General features: G+C 44.0%; 1 protein-coding gene across 1 annotated transcript; it reads right to left on the bottom strand.

Moving 5' to 3' along the window:
* Window positions 1–3,493: 3,493 nt before the first annotated feature.
* On the bottom strand, window positions 3,494–13,467 carry LOC146894612 (glutathione S-transferase A2-like). Its single transcript, XM_087905413.1, has 7 exons — window positions 13,308–13,467; window positions 10,624–10,731; window positions 9,044–9,095; window positions 8,101–8,233; window positions 6,644–6,785; window positions 4,522–4,653; window positions 3,494–3,721 (listed from the first exon to the last, which is right to left on the bottom strand). Exons 2-7 carry the CDS (start codon window positions 10,708–10,710, stop codon window positions 3,599–3,601), a joined length of 669 nt encoding a protein of 222 aa, XP_087761539.1. The 5' UTR covers window positions 10,711–10,731; window positions 13,308–13,467; the 3' UTR covers window positions 3,494–3,598.
* Window positions 13,468–23,524: the final 10,057 nt, after the last annotated feature.

Genomic DNA, 23,524 nt, shown 5'->3' on the forward strand with positions numbered 1-23,524 from the left:
CACTGCAAACCTATGTTACAAAACTGTATCCAAGTATGGTTTTCCAACATTTAGACTGAGTATTTGTTTTATATGGTTGCTTTCAGCATGATGAGTACAACCACACATATATACACACTTACATTTTTCTGGGTGAGAGGCATGAAAGTACATGATTTGAGATTAAAGCTATATATTAGCATATTTGCCAAAGCTGATTACACAAAAATTGCAGGCATAATAAGGTTGATTCTTTCATCTCTGTGCTGGCACAGGCAGCTTCAACTGAAACAGGCTGAGTACACAGTAGGGAAACAGCCTCAGGGCAGAGTCAAGAGTGTGATTCCCTTTTCTGTGAGGTCTGTCAAAAGTTCAGTCTTTCAAAGGTCAAGAAATGTTTTCATAAAATTGTTTCACTACAGTTAAGATCTGTCCATGGTTTTGTCTGTTTTAGAATAATTTTTTGAGCTGGAATGTATATTTTTTGGTGTGTGGGTGGAATATTTTGTAGATTTCTGTTAAGTCCATTTGGTGCACATCATTTATTTCTGATCTTTCTGGGGGTTTTTTTTGTTTTTTGTTTTTTTTTTGTTTTTTTTTTTTGGTCAAGAAGACTTGTCTGTAGAGTACTGAACCCACTATGAGTGCTGGATTGTAGTTACTCTGCATCTTTACAGTTTTTGTGAAAATTTGTCCATCAGAGTTTGAGGGTCACCACAACATGAGGAACTGTATTAAAGGGTCGCAGCATTGAGAAGATTGAGAACTACTTCTTCTTTGATTTTATTGGAGATCTTGTCCATGCCATTGACCTGGGATTCTTCTCTTTCACCTGTGCCCATAAATAACAGTTAGTATATTCATGGTGTCCCACATTTCTGGAATGTTTCTTTTATGTATTTTTAATTTTATATTCTTTGTGTGATCTCTTCCCTCTACTTTATCTTTGAGCCCTGATAAAGGTTCTTCTACTTGACCCATTCTGTTTGTGAGATTTCCCCTCAGTTTTCTAATTGGATCATTAAGATTTTCAGTTCTGCCTTCACTTCAGCTTGAACTCTCTTCAATATTCCTATCTCTCTTGCTTTTAATCTCATTTTTTAAATCCTGGGTTATCTTTGTTATTTCTATCAGTCTTATGATTGTGTTATGTTGGGTATCACCCAAACATTTATTCTCTTTAAATTTATTGAGTTGTTTCTTTGATTCTTCTCTAAACACCCAGAATTCTTTGGTGAAATCTGTAAGAATGTCTGTGATCTGGGGTTTATTCTCATTGGAGAACTTTTTATAGGGCTGGTAGGTTTGGTTTGGAGAAGATTCTGCCTTCATCTTTCATATTGCTTGTATTGTTTTCCATGAGAACTGAGTATATAGACTTCTTTTATTGGTTCTGTCTCTGATGTGTACACGGCAGGGTTGCAAAAAGCACAAAATGTGTGGGAATGGCTCAGACCAGACATTGGATAGGCTGTAGGAGGGATGGATCTGGTGATAGTAAGGGTTTGGGTGCGGGGGTCTCTACAACCACCACAGCCAGCAGAGTAAGAACCCACAGGAGGGAAGAAGGGAGTCTGACCCTGAGTATTTGGGGCATATTTAAGCACAACACAATTTGGTGAAAAAATTCCTGGTGATAAACTTAATCCCCTGGGCACACTAAAGCATAAGACAAGAAGAAACCAAGACTCTTTTGTAGTAAAAGGAGTGGTGGGCTGTGTTCCACCAGGATCCCGGCTCCCGAGCTAGTTTACACCTGAAATAATTACATGGAAACTGTATTCATTTAAACACTGCCTGGCCCATTAGTTCTAGCCTCTTATTGGCTGACTCTCACATCTTGACTAACCCATATCTAATAATCTGTATGCCACCATGAGGTCATGGCTGACCGGCATGCGTCTAGCCAGCGTCCGTCTCGGGAAGGGGAATCATGGCATCTGCCTGACTCTGCTTTCTTTCTCCCAGCATTCTGTTCAGTCTACTCCACCTATCTGAATTCTACCCAATCAAAAAGCCAAGGCAGTTTCTTTATTTACCACTGAAAGTAACACATAGACAGAAGGACCACCTACTCCACTCTTTGTAAAGTACAAGTGACATCTTCCCTAAACATGGATTCAATATATTGACAAACTCATGATAAGGTCTGGTGGAGGATCTGGTGTGATCTTCAAAACACAGTTAGTTCAAAGGTTACCAGGCTGTTAACTACATTTGTTCCCAGCCTCCTGGGTAGGAAACAGGTAATGCCTCCCTCTCTTTGAAGGGACAAGCCTGTGTGTTTGGCATTACTGGTTCCCTAGTGCTTCTCTGTGAGCACAAGGGCCTCTGTGCCTCCCACAGCTGGGGAGGGTCTGACGTGTGTGCAGATGTGCACGCTGGCCTGAGCTGGAGGCTGATGGCGATGGAAGTGGAGCTCACCAGATACACCAGGGCCATGGTGTGGAGCCCAGGCTAGATCTGAGGAAGGGGAGGGTGTGCAGAGAGTAGGAACCGAAGGACACACCAGGCTAGACCTCAACAGGAGATGTTCAGGATAGGACTGGGCCTGAATATTTGATGCTGCCTGGAAAGGATGAAGTCAGGGTTCCAGCGGGGGCAAGGACAGAATATTCTTCTGCATTTTTGGAGAGAGGGCATCACTCTTCTGTAGCTCTGGATGTCCTGGAACTCATCATAGAGACCAGGCTGGCCTCAAACTCACAGAGGTTCATGTAGCTCTGCTTCGTAAGGGTTGGGATTAAAAGCCTGTACAATCCCACTTGATGAAAGACAGTTCTTTTCAAGGAAATTTTCTGTTATTGCTACTTTGCTGGACTATGTATTTTCCCTTTCTTTTACTTTTGTCATCATAATAATTTAAATTTTTATTTTGTGTGTTAAGGTGTATTACCTACAGGTATGTGTGTGTGTGTGTCACGGGTGTCCAGTGACCACAGAGGCCAGGGGAGATCATCAGGCTCTCTGGAGCTGGAGTGACAGATGGTAGTGAGATGTCCTGTAGATGCTGGGCCCTAACCTGGGTCCTCTGCAAGAGCAGCTGTTCCTGTCACCTCTCAGCCAGCTCTACAGATTCTCCCTCACTAATTTTAACTTTTTAATTTTGTTTTCTCTGTTATTTTTCCCTTCTTTAAAAGAATCCTTTCACTAGCTACCCAATTCCTTTTTTTATTATTTTTTTTTAGCTACCCAGTTCTTGCTCCTCCGACTTGCAGTCTTTCTTTTCCGACATCTTTCTTTCTTTTTTATTTTTGGCCCTTAAATTTTCGTCCTTATATTTTCCCATTTTTCTTTTAATTTCTTTCTTTTATAGATTAATTTTACTTTTAAACATATTGAGTAATTCTACAATGATGTTGGTCACTTCTTTCCTTTTGTTACTGTACTCTTTATTTAGTTTGTCCTCGTTTTTACAAGCTTTGCTTGTATTTGTAGGGATTATTGTTTGCCTTCTTCTTCCTAAGTGATGTCTGCAATCCCAGATCAACACGTTGAAGACATGAGATGCACATACCATTTGTTAATATTTATTATATCACAAGAACCAGGATGAACAATTGCTCTTATTTTCTAACGTCAGCGACTGGTGTCTGTGGGCTCCATCATAGCAGCTTTATTAAAACTTGAAAGCCTTCCTTGCCTCTTCAATTCTTTTCATATCAGGGGGAGGCTTTCTCTGGCTGCCAGGCTGCAGAAACTTCTTCACATTTGGAAGGCTGCTGATTCTGCTCTTCAGAGCCTATGATCGAGAAAACACAGCCTGAGAGTCAGAACTGCTTATGTACATGGTCCAAAATAACAGAGACCTCCCAGAACACAACCTACTGTATCCTCGCAACAGGTCCAGAGTAGACATGAGAAGAACAACAAATCCATGAGCTAGAAACCAAAGCTCCGCATAATTTCCTTAAGACCTCCTTTGACATCCAATTGCCTTCTCCTCAGGCCCCTGGACAAACCATGAACAGAGTGTGGTGCAGAGCACAGAGCACTGAGTCTCTCAGGTGTGAAAGCAGAGACTACCAAAGAAAAGTTAAGACGTGAAAAACTGAGTTGGAAATGAGAACAGAAAATATCAAAGTCTGACCATGAACAATTTACAGCCAGATTTCACACTGGGAGATAAGGATGGGGTCACTGGGGTGGGATGGGGGAGAGACAGCATGTTGGGGAACGTGGAGAGGGAAGCACAGTGCTGAGGAGGGGTCAGCGTGACAGAGACCTGCTCAGACACTGAGTGTGCAGAGACAGGCTACATGAGATGGAAGATGAAGGCCAGAAGCAGCCTGCAAGGAACAGGGGTGTGGCAGACAGCTGTGGGGTTCAGCGTCTTTCTCAATGCAAAAATATATTTTTCTTAGGCTACCAGCCTCAAATCTTCATACACAAAAAGATTATTTTTATGCCTGAAACCAGTGTCTAGAAATTCCATTTGGAGGCCAAAGGATGGGCCCTCAGCAGCTCAGAGGCATATTATATTGTATTATATTACAGTCTCAGAGGCAAGTGTGTGCAGCTGCCTCTCAGAGGTGATCTCACCTTCAGCAGGGGGAAAGGGGCCAGAAGGCTGGAGTCAAGCTCTTCAACATACAGGAGAAGTTCCAGCAGGTGAATGTCCACCTTGGTCAGCCTGTTGCCAACAAGGTAGTCTTGTCCATGGCTCTTCAAGACCTGCCAAATTAAAGGAGACAGATTATGAGCATATAAGGTTGAGCTGTGGCCACTACTTCGTCCCAAGTCTCCCAAAGGAGTCCCCGACTCTTCCTGGCAGGTATACAAATGCAGACACAGGCCTATGATGCAAGAGGCAGCAAGAGAAGTCAGGCACACGACCTCCTCTCTAAAGCTCAGGTGACCTTTCTCAGTCATTGCACATTCCCATGGCCTTCACACCGCCACCCTATGTATAATTTCCACATGGGATACGGCTTAGCCCCTTGCACATCATCGCCCCTCCCCTTAGTTTGAAATGACAGAGCCCCAGAAGTTTAGAACATTCCTCTCCCTGTCCTGTCTCTTCAGTCCTGTGGACAGAGGCCTCACCTGCAGAGAACATCAGTCTCCAGAGACCACCCTGTGTCTGTCGTCTCCTGTATCTGCTCGCCTCGGTTCTCTGGAATCTGAAATACACCTGGCTGAACTAAATACATCCTCCCTGTACAGCATTGGCTCTGACTCCCAACCTTCACTGCGTCATGACTGACAGGGCTGAATTGTACAGGATGAACTAAGTTGGAGTCTCAGTAACTTTGTACAGATGAGCATGCCAACACCATATGGGACTAATCTTGCTATCTGATTGGTGGCTATGAATTTATTTAACATTTATTTCAACATTTCTGGTTGTGTCAAGATTTAATAATTGTACTGTCTTAATTACAGTTTATGACATTTACTTAAATATCCCAGCTATATAAAAATCACAAATAACCAAAAGGACTAGCACTTGCTACATCACGAGCTATAAGTAGAGAAGAATTAAAATACTTTGTGGTCACCTTATCATAGTGTACAGGTCTACAGAGAAAAAAATATAATGACCACATTCATAAACAAAGAAAGCCAGGCATGGTGGCACACACCTTTATTTCTAGCACTCAAGTTGCTGAGGCAGGTGAATCTCTGTGAGCTTGAGTTCAGTAAACAGAGAGAGTTCCAGGAGAGCCAGAGCTACACAATAGAGAAATCCTATTATAAAGAAAAGGAAAAGAAGAAGAAGGAAAGAAAAAAACAATAAACTACAAAAGCAAGCATCAAATGTTCTCAGTACAGAGATCACGGTGTGCGTGGAGTTCATGAATCACGCAGCAGAGATGATTCAAGCAGTGATGGCTGGACACTGTGTCCTGTGATACAGGGCCTTGACTCCAGAGGGCTGTGTGGGGACCTGTGACTCCTAAATCCCTCACGGCTTCCACAGAGCAGAGGCAGTTGTGAGTGAGCTTCCACTGAATTTGAAATGGGGTCAAAGTCAGGTCTCTGAGGAATGTGTAGGATCCCTTATCCTCTAAGATCAGAGCTTTGTTCTTAGCTTTTACTTGACAGAACATCAACTCAGTCTGAAGTGTTCTTGATCTGCATCCAAGGAGAAGCCCCGGCTAAAAGAGGCACCACATGTACACGGAAACCCTTCACATGTGGAGTGTGCATGGCTCCCTCGCAAGCCTGCCATCTGTGACCCTAACTCCTGCAGGCCAGTGTTCCTTTACATCTCTTTATCAGCCTCCTCTTCTCCCCTGCATCATTGTCCTAGGTCAGGTTCTCCTCCGTCTTTGAAGCTCTATTCTATTCTCCTGACAGCCAGTGGCTCTCTGGCCTTCCTGTGTGATGTGACAAAATATTTTCCCATCTGTGTTTTTCTGCAGTTTGCCCTGGAATTGAAGCCCAGTGTGTCTGCAGGATCTAGGTCCATCTCTGGTGTGGCTCAGCCTTCCACAGATCAGGTCTGGTTATGGCCTTGAACCCTGTTGAATGTGGACACTAGATTGGCGTGACCATGTGGTGCTCCTTCACAGGCCATTTTTATACAGCGTCCTGTGGGCAGGGAGCTGTACAGGGAGGCTCATGGAAGTTCAGTGCAGCAGCACCCTGTCCCTCCCAACCTCTGCCTTTCTCTTGTCCTGGGAACACAGTGTCCCCAGTTTTCAAACAGCCTACTTACTTTTTCATAGGCAGGCAAGTATCGGTTTTTGGTCTTTTCTTTAACCAAGGAAATCTTGGCTTCTCTTTGCTCTGGGAGACTTATGACCACTTGCAGCATCATCTCGCTGAGATCTAAAATACCCTCTGTATACATGTCGATCCTTAAAGACAAAATTACCCAAATGGCTAAAGATTCTCAAAGGTTCCCTATTTTACATTTTAATCTAAAAGCCTTAGAAATTTACATTGAAAAGTGGTTGCAAAGTTACTCACATATAGTGGGTCATTATCTTTTATATTTAATAGAAATATTAACCTTCCCTCTAGTACAGTTCTGATACAGTGTTAGAATTTTTTTACACACACATGGCCAAACCCAGGCCAAAGAGCATCACTGGCCCATCTACAGATGCAGTCGTGATGTACTTGGTGGCATCCCAGAAGATAACCATGAAACTATACAGCAGGCTTTCTCTTATCTCTCTCTCTCTCTCTCTCTCTCTCTCTCTCTCTCTCTCTCTCTCTCTCTCTCTCCTCACCCTCTTTTCTTCCCTCCCTCCTCCCCTCTCTCTTTCTGTGTCTCTCTGACATGATTTGGTCTCAAAAACCATGCAGAGATTCTCAGAACTAACAATTCAATGTTGACACTTTATTTTGCTTCCCTCACCCCTTCATGTATGTTCATGGCTAAAATCATACGTCTTTTATTGAATATCATGGCTGATTCTACCATGAGAAAATTATAAACAATGCCTCTAGAAGTATCTCTATACAAGTCCTGTTACAAGTGAGTCTCTATTTCCCATGGACATATGTTTCCTGCACTGGTGTTTTTGGCTAGCACCACTTTTAACTTTTGATCAACTGCAATACTCCTATACAGTGGTTTATGAGTGAAGGATTTAGTCAAGCAGAGTGGGTCCCAGCATGGGTGGTACAGTCTGTAGAACTGCTTTAGTCCCGAATTAAATGTTTCAGGTAATATTGGCACTTGGGAACCTGTCTCTCTCAGCCTACTTGTGTTGAACAGTCCAGAGACCTGGCTGGCAATTCAGATTCTTGCTCTGCACTGTTCCTACTCATGGGATGTGGGAGGCAGTTCCTTCACCCTTCCTTCCCTAGGACTCCTCTTCCAGCCTCAAGCCCTGTGTCCTTCGTCCTAAGCTGTTGGCTGAGGACCAGCACTGAAGCCTTGAGCATCTAGAGTCATGGCTCCCCGATGCTCAGACCCATGGCCACAGTGTTTGCAACTCTGTCCCTGTGCTGTGCTGACAACATCATCCTCGGCTGTAGCCACACTCACCTGCATCCACTCCATTTGCTCTTCCCTCTCCTCCATGGACTCTTCCATCCTTGGCCTAAGTGATATAACTAGCCTGCTCTTAGACACATACCCTTCCACTCTCTTGCTTATTCATGGAGGGACCCAAATTTTCTTTGTTTCCCCTTGGAGTAACAACAGGAAATATACCGTACAGGGCTCTCTCCTTCGCGTCCTTCCCATAGAGGTTGTATTTGGTGGCGATGTAGTTGAGAATGGCTCTGGTCTGTACCAGCGTCATCCCGTCAATCTCCACCATGGGCACTTGCTGAAACATCAACCTCCCATCTGTGAAAGAAGAAAGGAAAAGGTCTCTGAGATGTCCAAGTCTCACTTCAGGAGCAGAAAAATTGTATTGAAGTGTCTGATCATGCAAAGGGACTATAAATGATCGACTCTCAGTCTTTCACACTGAACCCCATTTACTTTAGCATCTGTTTCCTCTCTGTCTCACCCATATTCTTTTGGCTTTTGAGCCTCTCACATTTATCTTTATTTTTTTATCCAGACACATATTATATTTCTAGTGCATGTTTTTATCTCAGTTCATGTCCCTGGATGCACATGAAAGAGGAGGAGGGACAGCAGAGGGCCTCCATGAAAGCAGAACTAGTATGCTTGACAATCTCATCATGTTCATGACATTAAGGTGATGTGTGACAGTTTCTTATGCAGTGAGCCACCATGAGTTCCTCCAGCCTGTTCTTGTGTGGTGATAGAGACTTGCCAGTAGTTATGATGAAAACACTCAAGAAAATCACCCCAGCTGTTTTTCCTCCTGTGATTTAATCAATGGTCATGTACTTGTGTGGTTATTGGACCTTGTGGGTGAAACCCTGCCTGAGTAAGTCAGTGAGAGGGAGCTTGAATGAAATAGCTCACTCTGATGCAGAAAGAATGAGAAAACATTTATTCCCAAGTCCCCAGACAAATTCTTGTAGAAATCTGCATTCCATTTTATCACTGTCTTCATTTTCAGACCCTTCCAGGAGCCCCACCCCCTCCATCACATCCCTCTGCCATTCCTGACTGTTCCCACCCATCACCCGACGACATCACCAACTGCTTCTAGTAGGCACCACAGACACTTGGTGTTACCTTTGATTAACTTTTCCATATCTGCCGGGGTTTCTATAAACTTCTCTTCAAACTGAAAGCAGAAAAAGGAAAAACATTCTCATTAGCGCGTTCTGTATCACTGTAGACTTTTGAACCTGAGAGCTCCCTGTGTTAGTACGTCTGCCAAAGTTGAGACTTGCAGTAGATATGAAGGATCTGATCGTGACCACATGAAAATTCAGATTAAACTCATCAAGGAAAAGTGTCGATCATTACAAGCTGCTCATTACTGTAGTGTTCCTTCACCCTGACCCACCATGTTCATGCTTTGGTCCTAAGAAGAGAGTGATCTCACTAGAGGACCAGCACTGGGAGATTGAGGTTTTGGAAAGCCAACTCTAATGATATAGAATAGAAGTTTCTATGTCTTCATCATGGCCATTGCATAGACCTGGGATCACCTGGGTTTTTATTTTCAGGGTTTATATTTAATAATTTCAAGTGTTTATGTGTGGTCTCATACATGTGATTACATCCATCTTGGAGGTCAAAGTTCATGGAGGCCAGAGGTTAGAGATTCAGTTGGAGATGGGGTGATTAGCTGTCATATGTGGATGCTGGAAACCATAATAGGTTGTCCTCACGTGCAAAAAGAGCTCTAAACAGCCAAGTCATTACTCTAGCCCCACATCAAAGTTGCTTACATTGAGAGATTGCTATTGTGTTTTCAAAATTTTATTCATTTTGCTTATGAAAAGATACGTTTTTGTGTGAGGGTGCACAAACCGAATGACAATCTACTCTGGCCTTTTCTATGGTTTCCTGGGATCTGGACCTATATGGTTTAACCTTTAGCAACCAGCCATCTCTCCAGCTGTCTAAAGTAGTTTCAACCACTTTTTTCCTTTCACGGTTTAAAAAAGTTTAAAGAAATTTTTCAATAATGAAAGGGTGAAAGTCAGTGTCACACCTAAAATCAAAATATCATACTATAATCTACAATATGCTATTAGTATTGCCTAATAATCAATATTCAAGTTCCTATTTCTGTAACTCTTTTTTTGTAACCTGATTCAACTCAAGTAAGCAAGTAACCAAATAAGTATTTGATTCTTTTTCTATTGAAAGCATCTTTTAATGTGAATGTGTTCTTTGCTATAAAGTGAAGTAAAATTTTCATTTGTTCAAATAAGTCCATTTCCTTCTTAGTACAAGATGGCTATAATTTTTATTGGGTTGATGTTCACAGTTTTATTGGGAGAGCAACATGAAAGGGGGCTTCTTCCATTAGGTGTATTTACTGATTCTTCAACCAGTCCAGGGTTGGGCCCTGAGGGTCGTGGTGCTGGCTAAGCACATTGGGCATGATCCCATTATCTCCCACAGGCACTGGGTGGTGGTAGCATGTAGCCTGGTTGATAAAGCAGCATACTTGCTGTAGGGGTTGACCGTAGGCATAATTATAGTCCTGGCCATCTTGGTCTTGGTAGTGCCATGAACGCCAAGACAACTACCATTTAAGGCAAAATTGCATACATTTCCTGGTGTGGAGCCTCTCAGCTTAGAGAAGTATTAGACTTATCTTAGGTCCCATTCCAGAAGAGCAATGCACAACCTACCTCCACCCCTGCTGCAGCCAGGAGCCACCTGATGCACTCCATCCTGCCCCTGGCATCCCAGTAGTAAAGCACGGGCTTCCCTGCCATGGCTGCAACTGTGGTTTCACACTGTGAATGGAAAAGCAAAGAAGTCAATCCCTGGGAGACTGTGCTCTGGGATATGGTCAGTAATACAGCACTAGGGCAGGGCAGTCTGCCTTCTTCATAGATGACTTGGAGAAGCCCAGGAAGGTCTAATGACTAATTTCTCACCCATCAATGACCGCCAACTTGCAATTGCACCAAACAGGCCTCAGCTGGTCAAATGCCTTTGCTTTGAGGACATAGACCGAACATCCCGGATCCTATAGTGATGAAGGACTGGGAGCCTGTTGAGCTTCAGAAAGAACCATCATGGAGGGGATGAGACAAAGTCCATCCCCAGCCTTTTGGTCCCTGGGTTGCTCAGTTCAGAAGCTTTTGATGGCTTGGCTTCATGTCACCCTGGCTGTGCCAAACCCTCATCCTCCCCACAGAAGAAAGGCCCATCTCTTGGTTGCAGGTCTGTTTCCCACTGCTAAACTGGATCCTGTTCTATGGTCCAGAAGGTGGTAGCTGATGCATCAACTTCATATCACAGGGAAATCACTGCCTTTGGTGCACACCACATAACGGGCAGTTGCTCATGCGAACTTCATATAATCACCACAGAGTTTGCTGGTGAGTTTGCCCCTGTTTCCAGTTTTTGGAAGAGATAGATGTCCAGACAGTCATGTGAGGAGGAAACCCTGGCAAGTGCAGCTCAGTTCCTGCACAGGGAGCCCACATACTGGGTCCTGCTGCTCAGTGGGCAGTAAGTCAACATCATTGATCATGGGCAGTCTTTTTTTTTTCTCTTGATTTTTTGAGACAGGGTTTCTCTGTAGCTTTGGAGCCGGTCCTGGAACTAGTTCTTGTACACCAGGCTGGCCTTGAACTCACAGAGATCCGCCTGCCTCTGCCTTCCAAGTGCTGGGATTAAAGGCATGCACCACCACCGCCTGGTCATGGGCAGTGTTTTTAATTTGTGACATGATAGGAAATTTTAGAGACTGTATTTTAAAATGACTCTATGTGTGTATGAGTGTGTGTGTTAGTGTGTGTGTGTCTGCGCGCACACGCACGCATTAGTGTGTGTATCTGTGTGTGTTTTAGTGTGTGTATGTGTGTGTGTGAGGGTGTGTGCACACACATTAGTGTGTGTGTCTGTGTGTGCTTTAGTGTGTGTGCATGTGTATGTTTGTGTGTGTGTGTATAAGTGTGTGTGTGTGTGTGAGTGTGTGTGTGTCTGTGGTGTGTATGTGTGTGTGTGTGTGTGTGTGTCTGTGTGTCTGTGTGTGTGTGTGTGAGTGCCCATGGCTGAAGTGGCTAAGAAGGCTAGAAGGAGACATCAGGTCTTCCAGGGCTGTGGGCTCTTCCTACCAGGTCAGCATCTCCAGGCCTTGGCAATATTCTTACCCCTCAGATATCAGCCTCCCTGACCTCAGGTCACAGCTGCTTCTCCTGGGCACCTAACAGTTTCCTACAGCACTTTATAATGCTCTGTTCTTTTTGTCTTTCTGTTTGCTTTTCTCTGTTTTCTCCATGAACTCTCCTTTGCCCTGGAGAGTTCAATACTGGGGACTTCACAGGGACTCTGAAATGCTGAGGCTCTCAGATCCCTCCCCATCCTGCAGAACCTTCACCCTCCCAGTTTTAGAGCTGCACAGTGTCTCAGAGTCCGCTGGTCTTCTCCAGATTAGCCATGAATGCTTTGACACTTAGCATAGGGTTGGCCGCATAACTGCTGAGGGTCAGAGCTTGGGTTTAACCTCATTCGTCTACAGACTCATTTCTTCATGCCATGTCTTCCTACAGAATTTTAAACTGTTTTCAGGTCTCGCATGCATTTCCTCATACACACAGTTGTGATCACATAAGAAATATGCAAGCAACCACCACTCTGGTATACAATGCAAAGTTAAGTCTACATCCTTGGACATTCCATGGTTCAATAATTCAAGATTAACACTTTTTTTTCATTTCTTGGGATTACCATCTAAAGCAAGGTTTTGTTGTTTGTAATTAAATAATAAGATTGTAATAATGTAATAAACCCTAAGTATGGAAACTGCTGTTCTGCTATTTAAACAGAATCATCAAAGCAATCAGAATCCACAGGACACAAACAAATGTGGTAGAAATCCAAACTGGGGAAGGGCTTTGGGAGGGAGACCTGGAAGATTCTGGGTGAATTCAAGTTCTCAAGTGAGAGGAATCTGCATGTTCTCTGGGAGACTGGAACACAATTCAAGAGAAGAACGTTATTGATCTCAGGTTTGTCTGAGAGCAAAATCCAGGTCTGCTCCTCACTGTCGTAAACCCCAGGCATTTAGATTCCCTTGTAAACACCTTAAACCCCACCCTTCAGCTCAGTGACACTAGAGGAGGAGGAGGAGGAGGAAGGAACAGAGAAGGGAAGAGAGAAGACCAGGACAGAGGAAACAGGGAGTAATGGGGAAGGAGGAATGGAGGAAGGAAGGGAGGACAGAAAGAGAGAAGGAAGAGAGGGGGAGAAATAGCTTGCTACTCCATGTTCAGCCACAAAAACATTCATATGCACCAGAATCAAACAGAGATAAAATCAGTAGTACTGAGCAGTGAATATGATAAAAGAGAGAACTGACCTAGTGAGTGTCCAGACTTCCACTCTGCTCAGCTCCCCAAGTTCTGCTCCAGATGAGTATGGAAGCTAGTTTAATAAGGTGACCATTCTCACCAAGGGGATAGGGATCCAGAGCCACTCCCACTGACTCCCACAGAGTTCAGGATTCCAGAGTTTCATGATAGACTAGAAAGCTGACAAATCACAGAGGGACTCACAAGCCACCACCCTCTCCGGAAGATCTAGATCCTTCAATGTTTTCATGGGATTAATACTCCTGTGCCTCTAAGAAACCTCTCATGTGTGTTCCTGTGAACAACCCTAATGAAGCACATTGCTCAGGGCAGAAGAAAGAAGGGAGGGAGGACTGAGCTAGAAGCATGAATGGTGTCACAGAGTCAACCACGGAACACTCAGCTATGATGATAAGATATGACTTAGATCTACTGAATTTGGGGGACACTTTGTGAAGTAGCCTTAAATTACAGAATTAATACATTGTCTCAAACTTAAGGCTAAGGTGAAGTTCAGTTTACAATGCACCCAGTGTCCAGGGCTGGCCACTTTGTATCCTGGTGTGCACTGCTAATTTCTCCTCAGCTGTAGAAACAGCTGGCAAAGCAGCAGAGCTGCACTCCAGGGTGATGCGCATGTGCACAGCACAGGGTCTCAAGTCCCTGTGTCAGTCAGTTCAGGGACGAGTTGTGTCTGACAAAGCTCATGAAAGAGTCCATGTCACAGGCAGCGAGCTCCTGACAGAGGAAGAAAGAAAACCTGTGGGGAAGGCAAGTGTCCCAGGAGAGCACTGTGGAGACTGCTGGGGAGACCTGGGAGATCTCAAGTGCACAGCAAGGGCTGAGTCAGGAGTGCTGCTGAGGGTGCTGGTGCCTCAAAACTGAGTCCATTGCCCCAGCCCTGAAGGGAAGGGAGCCCTCAGCTACCTGCCTGTGGTGCCATTTTCCCGGGACCATGTCCCTGTTCTCCTAGCCTGCCTGCACTTTAGTCTTTCCTCAGCCCAGGCTCTGCACTCACCATTTCTTCAGCTGGGCCTGCTCCTCTCCATCCACATGTTGGGCTTCCCCATCAGGTCCCTGGCGAGACAACACAAAGCCCTGAGCAAGGAGCTCTCCAGGGCTTGGTTCTGAGTTCCCAAGGCTGGCCAAGTGCTCAGCACACTGGAAAGCCTCTGTGAGTGTATGACCAACTTTCCTTTAGTATTTGAGATGTGTTACCGTGTGCAGGAGTAGAAAGGACATTCTAGTGACCCAGGATGTGCCCACCATCGAAATAACAAATATAAAAGTTCTTGATGCAAATCCTGAACATTATCTCTAATAAAAGCAGAATGTATTCTACAAATTTGTACTTTAAAATCACTTGGGCTGGATAAAGGTTTACAGAGCTGGGAGTGTGGCTTGGATGTAATATGTATTCTGGCATGCTCCCAAGACCCTGGGGTAGAGCCAACATGGAAAAGAGAAATTCAAAGGCTTAAAAATCTCCAAAATCCCCAGCATGACAGTTAGTGTGGACACCAACACCCCTGTGTCATCTCACTCTGAGGCTGTCTCTCTTTGCCTCTTAAGTGTTTGTGCTTCTGAGGAGTGCTAGCCATGTTTTAGAAGCATGTCTTGGCCTTAGGGAGAGTCAAAAATCTAAGGCTTACATAGGGACCCTGATTAAAGGACAAAAGGAACCTAGTTCTGTGCCCTTGCTCAGGAGTAGAGTTGGCAAGTCTAGTGTGGGGAGGAGGCCTGGGCCTTGAAGGAGTCAAGGTTTTGGTTCTTGGGACCGTGGCTGTTCCTCCTGAAGAGACTTGAGTTTCAGTCCAAAGGCCTCTGTGTTCTCCGTCTCTAATAATCTTGAGAAACCCTGTGTTCCCTTTGGGTGATGTCATTGATTAGCCTCCTGCTGACTTTGTCGCATTTCTCCCTGAACAATAATATAAAAGATGCTCTATTTTGTAATCAATTGTGACAGTTTGTACCTTCCAAGTAGGAGCGTGAGGATTAGAAATGTTAAGCAGGAGGAACAGAGATAAGAAAGAAACACAGAGACACAGGATCGTGTTGGGAAGGCAACTCAGTGCTGCTGCATACTGAGTTTGGTGTTCTGAGTTCAACCGTAGTTAATTTTCCATAGACTTTTATACCCCAATACAAAATGAGGGTAAGAAGGCAAAAGACTGCTTTACCATGATACAAAAGACAACCAGAACAGTCACTTGATCCAATACCTTGAGCCATCTATCCACTAACTGCTGATTAAAGCGTATGTTGGTTGGTGCAGTGAAAATACCTTAGGCCAAGTATCCTGCAGGCAGCCATTCCCCAAGTCAAATCTCCTATTTCAAGAGAAGGAACAGAGGATGCTTGAATTCTCTGACCTTTTGCCAGGATGGAGCAAATCTACCTCTACGGGCCATCGTAATGTCCAAATACCAGGTAACCAACCCTAGTTCAGGGTGTCTAGCCAAACTTGTTGTCAACGACTTTGAGCAAGCAAAATAATCTCAAACTCTCTGACCTTCCAAAAAGGTGGCAAAGGCTCACATATTTGGGTCTCCACAAGCTCCTGGGCCCTAAGGTGGGAGTGAGCAGCTCATGGAGTTGAGGGAGTGCTCAAAATTCTGGAAAAGACCGACCAGGCAGAATTTCACCAAGGAAATAGTTGAGTCATGATAGACTATATTTATTAGTCAAAGAGCAATCCAAAGCAAACAGTGTGTCAAAATATAAACAGACACTGGAACTCAAAGTCTCAGGTCATTAACATCAGAGTTCCTAAAAGTTTAGTAAATGATCCCAGAGAATGACATTCAACGTCGATGAAGCAAGAGGTCAATGTACCAAAGTTAATGTGGGCCCTTAAAGGAACAGGCTGAAGCCAGGCTCAAAAAACACTAGATGTTGTTGCAAGGTAGCCTAGAAGCTTTGTTGCTCTTTAGCAGATTAAACACATTAGAGAATCTTTGGAGGCACTAGAGAGGAGATAGCAAGATACGAGTGATATGAAAGGGAAAATGGCGAAGGGGAGGGAGAAAATGTAGGGGAAAATCAATATATAAAGAAAGGAGGGCAAAGAATGAATCATTAAATTATATGAAAACATCATAAGGAATTACATTATTTATATTTACCTAAAAATCACATGTGTGTGCCTGCTAGTTTTATGTCAGCTTGACAAAACTACAGTTATGTAGGAAGAGGAAATGTCAATTGAGAAAATATGGCTTGTAGGCTCACCTGTAGCACATTTTCCTAATTAGTAATTGATGTAAAATGGCCCACCCCATTGTAAGTGGTGGCACCTGTGGGAAGTGGTTGTGGGTGTAGAAGACATCAGACTGAGAAGCCTGCAGGAGCCAGCCTGTAACCAGCAATTCTCCATGGCCTCTGCTTCAGGTCCTGTCTCTAGGCTCCTCTGCCTTGAGTTGCTATCCTGACTTTCCTGGGTGATGGACTATAAGCTGTAAGATGAAATAACTCAGTCTTTAAGTTTCTAGTGGTCATGGTGTTTATCACAGCAACAGAAACCTAAGACAACAGATAGGGTATTTGTACAACTATAATTTTCAGTGGAGTTATGCCACTTGGGGTCATAATGCTCTCCCTCAAAGTCCCAGACTACCGACTACAAGTCTCACTACCAGGTATGAGACACTCCCCTTTGAGTTGCTGGCCAGAGGAGTGTAAGAGACTCCCCAAACATCATAGGCTCTTATGTTGTCCTTGAAGGTAAAGACCCATGACTCAAGACACCACACACTTCTGACACAGGACTTGGAGGATTCAAGCTGGGGCTTCCCTGAAAGCCTCCCCCTGAGGACTAGATTCCATAGCACCAGCTGGGACTGTGCAATCTGCCAGGGGAGAAAGGTAACCAATAGCCCTACCTCGCTGTGATGCCCATGACCCGAAACAGCAACCAGCATGGCAAGATAGACCCAAAGTTCTAGGAACCAACAGCTATCTAATTTGACTTAAGGCTTGACCAACATGAGGGAAATCATTCCTGATACAGAGAGAATCAGCCAACCATCCAGGGCTAGTGAAGTCAGGGATCTTAGAGGAAAACATACTACTGCCATCTTCCTAATTCAGTGTAATTCCTAACTGCATTCTAAATACTTATTCTAATAACCACAGATAGGTATAACTCTCACAGAAGAGGAGGTGACAGAAATATATATTTATACTCTTTTATATGCACCTAACAAAATCAAATTACTACTCTATTATATAGAACTTATTGGAAATCTATGCTGAGAAATTATACAAATATATAGAATTTTCATAACATCACCTATCATGAATTAGGCTTCTATTTGCAGCAGTTGGGAACCACAACAGAAAGCCACAATTGGTCAAAATGCAGAGAATACCGAACTATGGGCTTCCCAGGCCCACCCAACTGATACATCTACAACTCATCTCCCACAGCTAAAGCTCAGGGACAATCACAGAAAAAGGAGCAGCAGGATTATAAGAGCCAAAGAGACAGAAGTCTGATGTAAAACTGTGCCTTCTATGGCAGGGAAGCTACACCTGGAAAATCTCAACATGGCGGCCTAAACAAGACCTGAACAATTCCAACACCAGTTGACATATCAGTAAAGATGGAGAAAATCTTGTGGGCCACACCCATAAATAAAGAGCTACATACAACTTACAACTGTTGAGAGAGAATTAGGCTTTCTCAGGGAAGAAGTCCTTGATTGGATCCAATCCCAAGTGATCAACCCTAGACACATGCAGGAAACACTAGACAGAGTCAGCAGAATGTATTTATGTTTATTTGCTTATATGTATGGATAACAATGATTAAAGAAGATGAGACTGTCAATTTATGAGAGGTTGGGAGGGGTGCACACTGGAGGGACAGTAGGGAGGAAAGAGAGTGGAAAATGACGTAATTACATTTTACTTAAATTTTAAAAGAAAGATCTCAAAGTGAATACTGGTGAAGGTGTCATAAAATAACTCACTGGGTAAGGGCACAGTCATCCAGACTCACCACCGGAATTTAATTCCCTGATTCCACAGAGTGGAAGGGGAGAATCAACTCCACTAAGTTGCCCTCTAATATTTATGTATACACTGTGACATGCATACATGTGTGCACACTTACATGTAAACACTTCAGTATAAAATTAAGTGGCTGGTGACAATGTAAGGAAAGAGAAACCCTTGGTGACTGCTTGTGTCTTTACCTGGGCTTTGGTGTCAGGGTAATAGTGCATCATAAAATGAGTTTGGAAACCTCTCTTCCTCTTCTACTCATGGAATAATTTGGGTACCTGGTGTCAACTCTCCTTTAAGTACAGTAGACTTCTTCAGTGACGCCATCTGGCTCTGGGCATATTTTAGTTAGGAGTCTTATTATTACTGCTTCAGTCTTGTTGCAGGTTATGAATCAGTTTAAGAACTTTTTTCTCAGCTTAATTTTGTCACATCCTGTGCATTTAGAAGTTCACTTAATTTAAAATGTTAGCAGTATTTAAATTTTGTTCTTATGCTTGGCTGGATTTCGTTGGTATCTGTTGTCAATGTGCCTCTTATCATTTTCAAGTTTGTTTTTTGTTTGTTTGGTTAGTTGCTTTTCTTTCTTTCTTTCTTTCTTTCTTTCTTTCTTTTTCTTTCGGTTTGTGCTTTTCTCTCGTCACTGCATTTTCTGGTTTCCTCCACTCAGCCAGAGGGACATCTGCACGGTTCTAGCCCACTGCAGACATGACAGAGTAGCCCAGACTTTCTAGGGTCACTGATAATATCACCATGCTAACAAGTTAACCAACTCCAGAGTTCTGCAGTTCCCTGCTGATGGCTGATCTGCCTTACGAAGATATTTTGAGTTTTCTGATACTTGCAAGTGGAAGCATCTCAGGTACCACAACTACAGGCAAAGAGCATCAGAGAATGTGCTTAGAGGCTTCTGAGGGGTCAGAGAACAGTGTGGGTCTCTGTTGAAGAGAAGCTGAAGGATGGGGAGTAAGAGATGGGTTAAAACACATTGAAGTGGGAGAGGAGTGCTGCAGCCAGTGCAGCCTGGATAGCCAAGACTGGCGGGGGGTGCCGGGATTGAGACACGGAGGCTTCTTTTCAGGTGGAAGAACAGCAACCTTTATTTTGCCCAGCAACCTTTTATACCTCTACTGCTTCTGTGGAGACCCACCGGCCAGAAAGAACACAATTACAGACCACAAGGAAGTTCCCCTGCCGGTCAGGGGGAGTGAAGGCAGCTAGATCACAACTCCCCCCATTTTATTTTATAATACCTTGCCTGTCATGGGTAATAGCCCTCTAATTTGTCTTAGGTGACATCCTGCCCCCAAAGTATTGCCCATCCGTGGCTACCCAGACACATAGCCCTAAACCAAGTATCCCCAGGACTGACAGCACCAACGAGCCAGACCAACACTGCAACCATCTAGCATGCACTAACTGGGTGGTAAAATTAACAAAAGCAGTATTCCAAACCCCTCTCATATGACGGTCGAGTTCCATAACAGTAGCAGAAGCATGCAATACAGTGCCATGAGTAACACACATAACATGATTAACTATTGAAAAGTCCAAAGATAGTCCACTTACTCCTGAACCAGAGTCACTTGTTGGTTCAAGGTCAATATGCCCAATTGAATATGTCCAAAGCATTGCTGACTCTTTTCAGCCAGCTGGCTGTGCACAGCCGTCTGCACAGTCTGTGAGAGAGCAAGTCCGGCAGCAGTAGCTGTGGTGGCAAAGCTCTATTCCAGATGTCTTCTGGCCCCAGTGGCACTCAGTCTGAATCCAAACTGCTGTATGGAGTGGAGCAGAACTCAGGGAAACAGGCTCACTGCTCCTGCTCCGGAACCATTGAAGAGGCCCCACTCTAACAATCTTTTAGGGAGTTTGGGCATCGTCAATCTGTCTGGCTACTTCCTGCTGAACAGGGGTGCTCCATTCTTGGAAGTATTTTACATCAACATTTCAGGGAGTCTCGGTGATTCAAACCACATAAATTTGCAATGAATCCACAGGTTCACATCCTCTGTGGAGACAAAAGCAGAACCTCTTTTCCAAAGCATGAAATCTTTAGGCCCATATTTTTAAAGTCAAAATACTTTTCTTAGCAGTTCCCAGAATCAAATGTCTTTCTCCAGTCCAGAACACAAAAGACAACACAATCAACACAATAACATATCTCTACACATTCTATCTTTTGAGGCCCTCAATTCACCCTCCTGCCTCCTCTTTATTGCTTCCCTACTGGCCTATCTTCCAGAGGGAATCCCTCAGAGCATCTCTGAGGATGATTAAACACATACTTATTTTAATTTGACTTGGCTTGCTCTCAGTCTGAAACATTTAAACCCCCTCCTGTACAAAATCTCTGACCGTCTTCCTTGTTACTTCCATGCCTTGTTGCTTTAAAAGTTTCAGTTACTTTTTGAGGCCTTTCAATTCACCCTCCTGCCTCTTCATACTCGCTTATCTTTTGGAGGATGTCCCTCAGAGTTATCTCTGGGGATGAAAAGTAAAAACACTTTACCTTCCCCAATATACTCCTCGATTTAGCCGGTGGCTGGAGTGACCCCGTTCACGTATCTCCACTTTCCAGATCTCGGTGGGACCTCCACTTGCTGCAGCCAGCGCAGCCTGGATAGCCAAGACTGGCAGGGGGTGCCGAGTTTGAGACATGGAGGCTTCTTTTCAGGTGGAAGAACAGCAACCTTTATTTTGCCCAGCAACCTTTTATACCTCTACTGCTTCTGTGGAGACCCACCGGCCAGAAAGAACACAAACATCCTTGTCAATTACAGACCACAAGGAAGTTCCCCCTGAAGGATGGGGAGTAAGAGATGTGTTAAAACACATTGAAGTGGGAGAGGAGAACCACAGGGATGTCCCCCACTTCCACTCAACCAGCAACTCAGAGATTTTTCTGGACAAACATCACTGTGTTCAACCATGTCTGTGAGTGGAGTTGGGGATTGATGGCAGGTTCACAGTTGAGACTGTGGGAAGTTCCGTAGATGGCTTGGAAGAGCCATAGCTACTGCATCTGTCTTTTGGTGACATTTGGTGACACTCAGACTTTGATGGAGAATAAAAGTCACACAGCTATGTATTACAACCCTGTCTCCAAAAACAGTAAATGCAAATAAAATTCATAAATGTGCAAAGGCTCTTTAATTTATTAAATGTGTGGGGGAAAAAAACAACAAAATTTCTAGCCTACCTTGCACCAAACATCTAGTGTTTTCCAAACCTGGATTCAGCCTGTCCCTTTAAGGCCCCACATTAACTTTGGTACTGTGACCTCTTGCTTCATCAACATTGACTGTCATCTCTGGGATCATTTGATGAATTTGAAGGACACCTGATGTTAATGACCTGGAACTTTGAGTACTAATTTCTTTTTTTTTAAATTTGGCACACTGTTAGATTTGGATTGCCTTTTGACTAATAAATACCTATCAAGACTCAAGTGCTTCTTTGGTAAAATGCTGCCTGACTGGACTCTTCTAGAACTTTCAGCACTCCCTTGACTCCAAGACCTGCTCACTCCCCCCTTATGGGCCCACGGCTGAGATTCTTACAATCTGTGGACATATGCAACTCCTCTCTGCCCATGCGAATTATACACACAATGTACCCTAATCACAGCTGCCCTGAGGGAGTTGTGTGCCATGTAGCACATTTGTATCTCACACTATCAGTCAGGAGCTCAGCTTTCCCTCTGAGACACTGGGCTCAGAGATAAGTCAGCAAGCCTAAGTTAGTGAGCAGTTGAGCCTTGAGCTCAGAGTTCCCAGCTCTTCGCATGCAGTTCATGTAGCATAAGACACTGAGCCAATTGGATTGATGTACAGCAAAGTCAATCCTGTGCCATACTGTCTATTCCTGTCATTTTGTTTTGTGGTGCAGGAAGTTGAAGCTGTACACATGTTCTCCCACTATTTTCTAACCTAAGCCTTCTTTTCCACCCTTGGTTTATTATTGTTATTATTATTATTATTATTATTATTTCATGTGTGCATGTCTTTGTGTATATATGTTGATTGAATATGCAGGTTCTCATAGAAGCAGAAGAAGGCATTGGATCTTCTGCAGATGGAGTTGGAGAGTTGTGAGCCTCCTGGGTGCTGAAAAACAACTCTCATCCTCTAGAGCAGCAATCTCTCTGACCCCATTTCTAATTAGTTACTTCTGTATATTTACTTTAGGGACAGTGTCTTAGTTGGGGTTTCTACTGCTGTAGACAGATAACAGGACCACGGCAACACCTGTCAGGGAAAATCATTGAATTGGGCTGCCTTACGTTTGCAGAGGTTTAGTCTGTTATGGTCATGGTGCAACATGGAGGCATGTAGCAGACATAGTGCTGGAGAAGTAGCCAAGTGTCTTATGTGTTGGCTTGCAGGCAACAGGAAGTGGTATGAAATGCTAGGCTGTATCTTGAGCACATATGAGTCCTCAAAGCCCACCGCCACAGTGACACACTTCCGCCAACACAGCCACACCTACTTAATAGTGCTACTCCCTTTTGGGGTCATTTTCTTTCAAACCAAATCATTCAGAGTTTCCCTCTGTATTCCTAGGTGGCCTGGAACTCTTTCTACAGATCAGATGGCCGTGATTGACCCCTTCTGCTTCTGCTGGCCATGGGCTGAGGTTACAGGCACGCACCACTGTTGTTCCTCAGCTCCCTTCCATGAGTTCGACAGCTCAGTAGTTAAGGGCACTCGGTCTAGAGGAGGACTCGCTCACTTTCCAGCATTGACAAGGCATAACTCCAGTTTCAGGGTATCTGAAGCCCTCCTCTTTGGGCAACAGGCACATGTTAGTGCACAGGCACACAGGCAGGCACCACTGTATATGTGAACTAAATAGAGAAAGAAAGAACAAGAACGGAAAAAAATCTTGGGAGAAACAGCAGAGATCCTGGCTTGAGAAGAAATAAATATGAGTCTAGACTAGCTTTACTGTAGAAAGTATCTAGGAAGACTCAAACTACTTTCTATTGCATATGACCCTGTGGGAAATCACATGTTGAGAAAGAAACAGTGTTAATTTGCTTTAGTTTGGCAAAAAAAAAAAAAACTTCAATCAATTTATCAGAAAATAACAGGGAGGCTCTGTACGGAGCCAGCGGTCATTCTTCAGTGACCGGGTTCTCGATACAGAGGATGAGGGCATCAGAAGGAAAAGAGACAGGTAAGTTTGGATTAGGAAAGTCTTACACAAGTTCTGTCTT

Source organism: Myodes glareolus, chromosome 4 (assembly GCF_982192425.1).
Source record: "Myodes glareolus chromosome 4, mMyoGla1.1, whole genome shotgun sequence".
NCBI classification, from domain to species: Eukaryota; Metazoa; Chordata; class Mammalia; order Rodentia; family Cricetidae; genus Myodes; species Myodes glareolus.